Raw genomic sequence first — 12,036 nt, forward strand, 5'->3', positions numbered from 1 at the left:
AAATTCTGACCTGCAGCTTGCTTGCGTTTGGTGCATTGAAACTTCTTTTCGCGAAAAATTTACCTCGCGTAATGAAAGCACCCCTAAATTTGAATCATATTTTTGGAAAAAAAAGTGCGATCATTACGCGAGTAGACACGGTAATTCACGTCTCCGCTTTAACGGCGGCGATGGTTGAACGCGAAATTTTCTCGTGAGAGATTCCTCTATTAATGATGATGATGATGATGATTTCTATTGGTTCCCCCTTTGTATCGGGGTGATGACATGTCATCTGACCAAAAAGGGCTAATATACCTATGTTTTACACTTTTGATTCAATACTAGCGCTGCTTAGGGCAGGCACAAAAAGCTTATTAGGCACAAAATACTTTTTTTTTCCTGTTACAGGTGGTAACTGTCCTAGGCAATATTCCCCTCTCTGCTTTTCGTCCACCAGCATACAAAAGCCTAAAGCAGGCTTCACCTGTGAAAGAGTATATTTGCGGTAGAGTACCCTTTACAGGCGCAAACTGCCTTTCGTGCAGTGGGTTTTAAAGTGGACTACCGACTCCATCAGTGCGACTTAGAACGTTTTGATTTCATTGAGGCTTACGCCATCCAGTCGAAGATGAAGATGAGGCCGATGTACCGTTTGGACACCTCGAGCGTCATGAGGATCATGAGGAGAGTGAGCACGCCGCTGTTGGGGATGCTGGCCGCACCCAAACTGGCCAGGACGGCCGTCATTCTGCGTGCACGACGCCCCGCCCCGAAACACACAAAGTGAGAATCATTCTTTAAAGAAGAAATGGAAGCGTAATTTCTCCGCCTAAATAATTGTGGCGCTGCAATCAATAGCGACTTCAGGTAAACTATCAAAAACAGGCATAGAGATTAAACATCAGTTACGGGACAGAAATAAAACAACAAAAACCGTGTTTAGCTAACAGAAGTAATGCTTTGCGCAATGCGGCAGCACACAGCAACTTTCTTGCATGCGGCATGCTCAATGCATGCTCAATTGAAGGTTTTCCGGAGGAGAATGGCTGCAGTGGGCCTTTTTTCACAAGCATGGAGGGAGGAAGCCAATGAGAAAAGTTTGTTATGACGCCATTTTTTTGTCTCAGAGGAGCATCTCTTATGTGAAGCGGGATGAGGAACGGGATCGTGCCGCTAAAACACTCCGTTGCGATCATCACAACGATCTGATTATGATGATTATGATGATTGTGCAGTTGCGCTGCGACTAAAGTCGCTGTGCAACGCTACCCCGTTACAAAGGGGAAGCTGCTAAGCATCATCATCATCATCATCATCATCATCATCATCTCGTGCTTGCCCTCATATGCCCCTAGCGTAAGGGACCCACGCGGACCAGGCTTTCATACTCCGCCTACGAGGAGAACCGCAACTGGTGCACATTGAGTAACCCTGTAGCTCACTGCCACCGCGAAGCGCCTGTCCCAGTTGGTGAGTGCTCACCCGATGATGAGAATCTCCTCGGCGCCCACCTCGAGCCCGTCCAGCTCGGCCAGGACCACGGCTGCGGCGGAGGCGACAAGCGCCGTGCCGGACATGCTCACGTTGGCGCCCACGGGGATCACGAAGCGCACGATGCGGGGCTCCAGGCCCGCCACTTCCTCCAGGGCCTCGATCGTGTCCGGCACGCTCACGGTACGGGACGCCGACCGGAACGCCTTCAGCGCCGGCGAGGACGTGATGCGCAGGATGCGCCGGGGGTCCTGCGACCCGGCCCGCCGAAACAGGGCACCAGGATAGCGTGCGTCAAGGGTGGGACATCGCTGTTCCCGGAATGGAGCGCACTTGTGGCGCTCTCAGTACAACAACGAACGCCTTAACGGAGCTCGAAAAGGATATCCTCCTGTGTACCTACTGCACCGCGTTCCCCATGGGGGCGCCTTAATTAAAAAAATCAGCTCAGGCAAATCAACTTCATTGATTAATTGATTGACAAAACTAAAAAAGGAGCCAGACAAATCAACTTCATTGATTGATTGTCTTAATTAAAATGGACATCAGACAAATCAACTTAATCGATTCATTGATTGATGAATTCTTAATTAAAAAAGAAGATCAGACAAATCAACTTCATTGATTGATTAACTGATTGATTGATTGGCTTAATTAAAAAAGGAGCCAGACAAATCAACTTCATTGATTGATTGATTGATTGATTGATTGATTGATTGATTGATTGATTGATTGATTGATTGATTGATTGATTGATTGATTGATTGATTGTTAATGTATTCTCTTTGTAACGGATTTATGACGTGTCATCTCACCAAAGAATCCAAGATATCTATGTTGTTGTACACTTGATTCAAAGGCTCAAAGTCAATTTCGCCCGTTACAGGTGGTAGCTGTCCTAGGCAATATTACCCTCGCTGCTCTCTTTTTCCACCAACATTCCCATCTTCTTATAGTCATCTCTGCGACCTTGAAATTTGCTCCCTCCTTGCTACCCTTAAATCCTATTGCTTCGGGAAGACGAATACTTCCCCCATATAGATTCCGATAAATGTACTCACATTCCAACACTATGCGCCTCATAGGTTACGTTTCCTTTCTGCACATTATGCATACCACATCATTTTGTGTATCTTTCCCCCCAATTCTCTTTGTTGTGAAGCAACCCCATCTGCCCTCAAAAAAACACCTTGACTGAGCGCTACAGCCGTCCAGTGAGGAGCTCCGATTTCCAACCACAGAGTAAGAAACAAGAGGAAAAGCTTCGTTCCCTGGGACGGCTACATAATCTCGCAAGCATTTGATGAAGGTTAAGCTAGCGCCATCTGGAAGCGGGAAGCGAAGCTGCCTGGGTTCCTCAATCGGCATTGGGCCAGGAGAGAGGAAAAGGTTCTCGAAAAGTTTCGTCGATGCCGAGCCTCAATTCACGATGGTAGGGGAAAGAATTAAAAAAACTGTGGTTGATTCCTCTGTCATAGGAATCAGTAAAACACGAAAGTGAAATGTGCAGCGAAATCTGCAGCTGAGCATGATTTGCGGGTCAGCGGACTGTCTTGTGCGTGTGCTTGGCGAGCGACGTCCTTCTGGCGGGCCGCTTCTGCAAAGGTGTACTGGCGTCATTTTCGTGACATATATGACAACAGTGAAATCTGGGGTATCACGGCATAAAACACTGTCGTGTTAAAATATTAAACCCAAAAACGAACAACCCTAGGTATAACGTACTCTTTAGTACTAAAGGTTGCTTCCCCGCAAAACGACCCTGTGCGCAGGGGTGCACCCTTTACAGGCCACTTGCTTCGTTGTACTGGCGTCATTTCCGTGACGGATATGACGTCAGCGAAATATTTGTGTAGGCGTGAATAAAACACTTTCGTGGTTAAAAAGCGCACGGCGTGGGCGTCCCCTCGTTGCCCGTCCCACCTGTCCGGTGACGAGTGCGTAGAGGCCGGGCAGCAGCAGCAGTCCGTAGGCGCCGAGTCCCACGAGGCTGGCGAGCACGAAGGCTCGGATGGAGCTGAGCAGCCCGTCGAGCTGGCGCAGCTGGGCCAGCTGCGTGGCCACGAGGAAGAAGACACCCACGGGGGAGTACCACGAGGCCAGGTGCGACACGGTGACCGTGGCGTTGCTCAGGCCGACGAACAGGTTGAGCAGCACGTCGGACTCGCTCACCGTCACCGACAGGATGCAGCCCGCCATCACGGACACCGACAGCAGGCCCAGGATGTTGGAGCGGTGCTCCCGCACCGTCTCGAAGCTGTCCTGGTCTGCGCTTACGAGGCCGATTCATAATCGATACCTGTAGACTAATTTCTGTTGAATTTGGGGTGGTAAGGCGAAGCATTATGGGCCTTACTGGTGGCGACTGTTCCGCAAAAAACGCGCTGCAGGAATGCCGACTTTACACAATCGGTTTCAGTAAATGGTCATGATGACAAGCGAAGAAGGCACATCAAGCGCTCCAGGAAACAAAAACGCCTCCCGTAGTCGAAACCGAGCCTGTGTCTCTCGCGCCACGAAGCCAACGCTTACCAGATGACGCCTTTCCGACACGGTCGAAGTTTGGATATTGCACTCACTGTAACTAAGGTGCCATGAAAGAAACCTTCGCGTTTTAACTATCTTTCTCTAAAGAAAGGCGTTCTGATTTTTTATTTCTGATCGATCGATCTATCAGATTGATTGATTGATTGATTGATTGATTGATTGATTGATTGATTGATTGATTGATTGATTGATCGTTGATTGATTGATTGATCGGATCGATCGATCGATCGATCGATCGATTGATTGATTGATTGATTGATTGATTGATTGATTGATTGATTGATTGATTGATTGATTGATTGATTGATTGATCGGATCGATCGATCGATCGATCGATCCAGCATGATTTACATGCACGGATTTGCACACAGCTCTGAGCGATGCAGCAACTTCAAACAGCAGTGAAAAAAAAACGCACCGGTGAAGTTTCTCCCAACTGTGGCAGTCTGAAAGAGAGAAGGAATTCTGTCTCAGACCTTTTTCTCGGTACAAGCCTGTGAAAATGTCAGAAACTAGCAACGCAAATATGGCACACAATTTGATTCAAGTTACGTCGCATGGGTTACACCGCTTCTGTGTTGTGGGTGTCGTTTACAGCTTTGCTTTCCAACCCCCTTAACAGCGTGGATTGGAGCCATTTTTTTTATAAATAGAAGATCGTTAGCTGCCAGGGAAGCGTTGAGGGTATTCTGAACACAAAATTTTAGGAATAAAACACGAAATCTTTAACAAGTGGTACAGTAAAATGCTCTCCTCCGTCACCATGTTATCGTGCAACCCAAACATTATACTCACAGTGTAGAGACAAGCTTCGACGTAGTTGTCAGGGAAGATGTTTCTGGAGGGGAAAAACGGTGCATAGTTTAGTAGTACCCTTCCCTTCAAATTGTCTGGGGGCGGTGTAAACGAATGGTCGCGTTCATGCGGTGATTCACTGCTAGGTAGTTACATAAGGGGTTCACGAGGATGGCTTGGTGGGCTAGTTGGTGTAGCATCATAAAGGGTTGACAGCGCATAAACACGACGACACAAGGAAGAGAAGACAGGACAGCGCTTGTCCTGTCTTATCTTCCTTGTGTCGTCGTGTTTATGCGCTGTCAACCCCTATATGATACATAAGGGGAACAGCAGCATTTTTCTGATAGAGAAACATCCTGGGTACGGAACTCGGGAGTTTAACTGCTCGTCAACCAGTAATTTCTATTACAGAATTTGACGGTCTCTGGCGAGATGCTCGCATGCTTTTGACTGAAGCACGCGCTGCTAAGCCGTGCAGTTCAAAAGCAAACAGGTGCAGCAGCATTGTTAGAAGGTCTCCAAACCAGCCTCACATCGGCGTTTGTCGTTTTATAATAAATGTGAAAACATACTGGACGCTGAAAAAAAAAAGAAAGGCAGCCCCAAGAATTATTGCTGACTCGGTTACGACGCCACCACTTTCTTTGCATGTGCGGTTTACGTCGTTTGACCAATGAAATTTCCGTTTTAACCGGACATGCGTTCTAAATATCCTATAACTTATGGGCAACAAGTCGCCCTTCAGCATATTTTATTTTTCTGCAAAATACTCCCCCCACCCCTTCCCTCTGTTTAACTACCACCACAAGCGTTTAAGAGCGGATACGATAGCGAGTGGGCTGCTATAGGAACTCCACCACAACGTGCACTTAACGCACGCAGTACAGGTGCCATTTCTCTCGTGCACCTGAACTTGTAAATCTATTGTATGCTAAAAAAGCATCAGCTTTGTTTCAGCCTTTGCATGTCTTTATTAATTAGGGCGCGTTTTTACGAATTTAAGAGCCGTACTTAACCCTGTATTCCTATCATTTCACACTAACTAGTCACTTTTAGAGCGCGGTTCAAGGTGGAAAGCATTCGACCAAACCAAAAACGACGAACTACCCCAAAAATGGCACACCGGACTGCCCTTGCACGTCATTCTCGGGACTGCGTACCTTTCACGGAAGGATAACAGAACGCAGCTCATCGAGATTGACGGTCTTCATTGGTAAAGCCCAGGTGACAGCGTATGTGCTTCTAAAACCTCACTATACACACTACGTTAACTGAAGAGGCCAGAAGGTGATTGGCCGCCACTTCCTCCTTCGCTGCCCGGATCGCACTTCTGGCCGTTGCTATGGTAACCCTTCCCGAAACCTTTTGCGCCGTGATTCCACCGCCGCGACGCGTCGCGCAATGCCCCACTCCCACCAAGCACCGTTTCCGGCGGCGCATGCGCCGTAGTGCTGGCAATGATGGCCCGCTCCCTGGCAGCCCCATTGACAGAAACGTGCGCCCCGTAATTTATTGTCGGTAGCTTGCGTAAGACTGAGTTTGAGCTCTCAAAGCAGCATCCTACCTGAGGAAGTCGAGGAAGCCGTCGATCTGGGTGAGCCGCCTGCGGTTCCAACACGGCGTACTCGGCAATCCAAGCGCCAGTCCCAAGCCGATGCCGATGGCCGATGCCGTGCCTGCAAGGCACCCCGCCCCAGCCATCTGCGATCAGGGCACTCTCCTTAAACGCTTGCTAAGTGTCTGATAAGAGCCAGAAAGGTTCTTGCGTACGCACAGAGGTATCGTAGATATGAAAGGACCCCAGAACCCCACATAGCGTCTCTAGTTACGAATTGCTCAAAGCCGGCGCTTTGCTTCAGTGATGCTATATTTCAGCCAATCCGTCTAGATCAATCTAGAAAGATAAATTGAATTGAAATTGAAATACTCAAATATTAATATGCAGATCAGCGAATGGGGCGAACGTCAAAGACGCCTCGCACTGATGCGATGCTTAAAGGGGCGGCGCCAATGGAAGAGAAAATGGTATTAAAAGGCAAATGATGCGTAAAGACAAATAGGAAAGAGAATAGAGTCAGAAGTAAACATCAATAAAGGCAACAGACGGTAACAAAAAAAAAGAAGAGGCGAAGGAAAAATTTCCCCGCATTTCCCCGAGGGGAAGAATGTGAAAGTGCGAATGCACGAGTTGAATTTGCGCGGTTCGGTAATGTTCGCGAAAGAGAGATCACACACACACACACAACTACAAAGAAAGAAAGATGCATTTATTCACAGACACCTATTTGTGTTGTCGTTGTACTTGATTGCTAGAGCGGATCTCAGCTTAGAAATTTCGTGTCAGTACTCCTTTAAGCGGGTGCATTAGCCCTTCTCACGCCCGATTCCTGGCCAATCCCCCACGTGGGTATGTGCCATGTCAGCGGCCAGGCAGCGCGCGCCCATCTCCCCCCGTTGCCAAGGGAGACGAGGAGCGCGCGCACCCGCAGCTGTTGCTATGTGGACGGACGGCGGTCGCCGGAATTCAGGGTCGCTTATAAAGTGCATTCGCACTTAAAAAATGCAATGACGATTACTATACTCCCTAATACGAAATTTGTGCGCAGCGCGAACTGCTGTCTTCTCGGTCACGGCGAGCAGCTGCTGTGTCTCAGGAAGTGATCGCGTGATGAGCGAACGCACGGCGGCGCGCGCTACTCTTCCGTTATCTCGCAGCGCCTCGCTGCCGCCGAGCATGTCGCTGCAAATCGTGTTTGAATCTCTCGCGCAAACGTCACGTGGTTCGGATGAGAGACGAACGGAGGAGGAGCGCTGGCGAAAGTGTGAGGGGGCGGCAGTGCGGTGGGAGATGCCTCAGCAGTGCGAGCCGCCCTCCCCCTCACTCTTGCGCAAGACGCTGCTCCTCCGTTTTCTTCCTGCCTGGGGTGTCTGAGTTCGCCCGCTCGATTAAACGTGCATCGCCTTCGCCTTTGCCTTCTGTACCGGGCGGCAAAGTGCCGCGCACTAAACCAAGCCGGGAAAAGAGAAGGACGAAAGGAAAGAGAAGAGAAAGGAAACCAATGGATGAATGAATGAATCAAGGAACGAAAGAAGGAATGCAGAGTAGCGTACCGGTGGCGACGACGAAGTACAGCATGGCGATGAGTCCGATGTGTCCCGCGAGCACGATGTCGATGCTGCCCAGGGCGGCAACGATGCTGGACGTGACGACGGGGAGGACGAGGCACTCGAGCATGCGCACGTACAGCTCGGCCGGGAAGGCCATGAACAGGAGCAGCCGCGAGGACACGCCGGGCTCCCGCATGTACCAGCCCAGGGTCATGCCGCCCAGCGAGGCGCCCAGCAAGCACAGGTTGAGCGAGTTCTCGGACATGTGGAACACGGAGCCGTCCTCCTGTGTCGCGGCAGCGGCCGGCTTGCCGCTCTTGCTGGCCGTCGAACATTGTGACCGCACCTGCAAGGTGAAATCGGGGAGGGGGGATGGCGGAGAGGTTACCTACAGCAGCCTCTAGCGAACAATGTGATGGTTCCGTGCAGCGCTGCTGAGACTTAATCCCATTCCAATCGTTCTGAGATAGGTACAATTCCAGTATTTCCCTTATACCCCTGGCGCCATCTATTGGCTCGCTTTGAACACAACTTCAATTCATCGGGTGGCGCTGTCGACACGCCGTTAGCCGCACTTGTAACCCTTGCACAACCTAATTATCGAGTTCGAGGAACTTCCTCAAAATTAGGCGCAACGGGGAAGCCGTCTGTGTGAAAGGCCGTGGAGTGGAGGAGAGGTGGATCACAGTTGCTGATAGCGGCCATCCATATACCAGCCTGAAGCCTGGCGGCCACGTCTTGTAGTAGAGGGATCTGCTGTAGGCTAAGGTACTGTCCATGCACGACACTTTTCAAGTTGTTTCGGATAAGGGCAAATTTAGCGGTATCAAAAAGTGTTTGGCTTGGGAAACGAAACCACCAGGGCGCGCAAGACCAAGGAATGTGTGATCACAATGGTTTACGAATCGCCGGGTGTTAGCTGGACACGTTCAAAAACTTATTGAGATACTGCCGAAGGCCCTTTTTTTTGCGCCGGCTGCTATCGACGCTTCACGCAGTTATGAACTTTGATTTCCGGTAGCCCAAACCCGCAGGAATTAAAAATCGCTGGAACTGCCACTCTGCAAAGAGTACATTAGCAAATTCACAAAATCAATCGAACGTTTCATACCCGCTTAAGACAATGTAAACTCTAGCTAATGCGCGTTTGGAGTGCAGTGCAAGTGAGCGGACCGATATACGAGAATGTCCCCGGATTTGAAAGGGTACTTGCCATGGCCTTTTCTTGCTTCCGACGCCGTTCGAGGATTCTTCTTCTTCTTTTCCTTGGCCCGTGCAGCGTGCGCACGGGCTGTCACGTGCCGACGAAACGCACCAAAAAAGAAGCATAATGAAAGCTTGGTGGGACGATGAAGATGAGGTGCAGTCAAGATATTTAACTCGAATTACGTAAAGGATGCAACATTGTTCTTAATTCAAGCTTTGGTTTCTTCGTGCGGCTGCTTTGATTGCGGAGGGTTCCATTGCTATAGGGTAACCGGAGTTTGCATTGGTAACATCCTTTCTTCTTCCTACTTTTTCTTTTTCTGTATTTTTGTCGTTCTTTCTTCCTTTTGCTTTTTTTTCTTTCTGTCAGTTATTCTTTAACCGGACCGCAGAAGCCTTTTTAGCCGTCGCCAATGCCCCTTGTTGGTACGCGCTGACCTCACAAAACATTATCACCATCATTATCATAATCGTCGTCATCATCATGATAATGATTATCATGAAGGTACTCAAAAGCCAAAGAAAACAAAATATAGGGTAAGCAGGAGGAGTTGACAGGTGGTGTATTCTGAGTTTCGGTTTCGGTTTCGATGTCGGTGGTTCAACCACTAGGGGGGTAAACCCAGGTCATATATATGGCGTCATTCTGAATAAAACTCTTTTGGCTTGACTCTGCAAACCGTAGTGTCGCGTCGGCAACGGCCCCGAAGGGCGAAGAGGAACAGAGGGGCATTCGGGTTGAAGAGTCAAGCCAAATAGACCTTTATTCAGAATGACGTCACATATGACGTGACATGACGTGACGTGAATGACATGACGATACAGAAGATGATCTTAAGCGAAAAGTCATTCGGGAAACATTTCAATGAAGACTGGGAGTTAAGTGCGAATCCGTAGGTCGAATTCACAGGCTAGTCAAAGGTCCTGTCAAAGGGCCAGTTATTTTGTTTTTTCAGGACTTTAATGAAAAGATTTCTGTCCTCAAGAATTTAAAGACAACTAAAGGACACGAAAATTTTCATCCAGAAAGACTACTCAGCTCATACCATAAAAAAATACTCTGGGAAAGTGCCAAAAGCAAGAAAGCTGCTGGTAATAAAGTTTACCTCGTTCATGATACGCTGCACGTTGAAGACTGTACTTTTATGTGGAATGGAAACTCTAATCAGCGGCAAATAATTTCTACTCGTTCTTATCAACAGCGCATGCCTTCACAACCCAGTGGGGTGATTAGCAACGACACGCTCGTGGTAGATGTCTTAGACACGTCATCTGATGGTAGTGGAAACAATCCTGAGCCGTCTGCTCTGTGACAGTCATCTGAAAATGCCATCAGGGTCGTTAATCTAAATGCCTGCAGTCTCGCTGACAAAACTGCAAAGCTTGAAGCCCTTTTGTCATGCCACAGCCCGCACTTGACCGTCGTTACGGAAACGTGGCTTCACAGTGAGATACCAGATGACAACTTAGTGCCGCCAGGTTCCAAAATATTCCGGAGAGACCGGCCAACTAGAGATGGTGGTGTTGCAATGATCTTAGACTAATATTAAAGCCTCCGTTCTTTCGCAATCACCAGACACTGAAAGCCTGTGCTTAAGGGTTTATTTCGGGAATGAATGAATGAATGAATTTATTGTCAAGAAAAAGGAAAGGAAAGACCACCAGCAGGCGTAAATTGTCACACCTAGGGGTGGACACCGGAACGCCTGCTGGTGTGGGGGTTGGGGCAGAGGATGACAGATTCATAGAGAGGAGAGACAGATGATAGAGGTGACATGTTTACAGAACACAAGAGAGAGAGGGGCATATTTACAAGTTAACACTCACTCCCACACCCACACAAAGTCTGGAGCAAGAGAAAAAAAAAAAAAGTTCGCACAGTCTCGTAAAAGTTCACACAGTCACTGTGCCAGAGAGTCAAGTGCCAGGCGGAGCCCTGAGGCATCCAGGTAGCCGCCCAGCGCCTCGTGGACGCTGTCCCTCTCCCTGGTGTTGCCCGGCGGCCATAGTAGCTCGTCTAGCGGCCGAGCCCTTCCTCCCAGGGCGGCCAGCAGTTCCGGCCTCCCTGCCGCATACTCGGGGCACTCGAAGAGCAGGTGCGGCAGGGACTGGACAGGTGTGCGGCAGTGCCGGCAGGCAGGGCTGTCTGCCAGCCCCAGGCGGTGCTTTCGTTCCACACCGCCCCCACGCGGAAACGCAGGATTGCCGAACGCTGCTGTCGGGGCAGCTAGTGTCACTATAACCTTATTTAGTGACTCTAGGGGCAGCCGTGCAGCCCGCACAGGTGGTGGGGCCTCTCCAGCAGCCAGCCGTGGGTCCGGGTGCTGTGCCCGCACGTGCCGCTGTATAAGCAGGCGGGAGTCGTCCGCCGCTGCCTGGGCATCCGTGGCCGCGGGCGTCAGCTCGTGGGCCTCAGCGGCCAGCTCGTCCGCCCGCTCGTTGCCCTCGAGCCCGATGTGGCCGGGCACCCACTGAAGCCGCAGCCGGGCACCCCTGCCTGCCAGCCGCTCCGCCTTCTCGCGCACTCCTCGAACCAGAGGGGAGTGCGGGTCGCCCTCCCGGATGCGCAGCAGAGCCACCCGGGAGTCGCACAGCAGGGCGCAGCGCTCGGGTGCGGGTTAACAGAGTAATCATTGTTATCGCTGTGTACAGACCACCTGATTCTGGGCCCGATTTTCTTGTGAACTTGCGATCCCATATGACCTCTTTTGGCAAAACTAAGCTTCTCGTCCTTAGGGATTTTAATCTGCCCAACTTTGATTGGAACCGCTTTAGAACCAGACCCGATTCTTGTCAGAGTGATGATATTCTTGACATATTGCTTACACACAATCTTATCCAAATAGTTCAGCAACCAACACGAGTATGTGGAAATTCGTCCTCTCTACTTGACCTTGTTCTGCC

General features: G+C 49.8%; 1 protein-coding gene across 1 annotated transcript; it reads right to left on the reverse strand.

The window, feature by feature from the left end:
• Window positions 1-1,548: 1,548 nt before the first annotated feature.
• On the reverse strand, window positions 1,549-8,294 carry LOC144163238 (excitatory amino acid transporter-like; the record flags this gene model as incomplete). Its single annotated transcript, XM_077694106.1, is given in 6 exon segments — window positions 1,549-1,724; window positions 3,397-3,740; window positions 4,439-4,466; window positions 4,816-4,858; window positions 6,383-6,494; window positions 7,930-8,294. Coding segments are annotated over 6 exon segments (965 nt in total), but the record flags the coding sequence as incomplete, so codon positions are not given.
• Between the last annotated feature and the right edge of the window lie 3,742 nt (window positions 8,295-12,036).

Source organism: Haemaphysalis longicornis, unplaced genomic scaffold (genome assembly GCF_048455015.1).
Source record: "Haemaphysalis longicornis isolate Haplotype H1 unplaced genomic scaffold, Haemaphysalis longicornis Haplotype H1 scaffold_12, whole genome shotgun sequence".
Classification (NCBI taxonomy): domain Eukaryota; kingdom Metazoa; phylum Arthropoda; class Arachnida; order Ixodida; family Ixodidae; genus Haemaphysalis; species Haemaphysalis longicornis.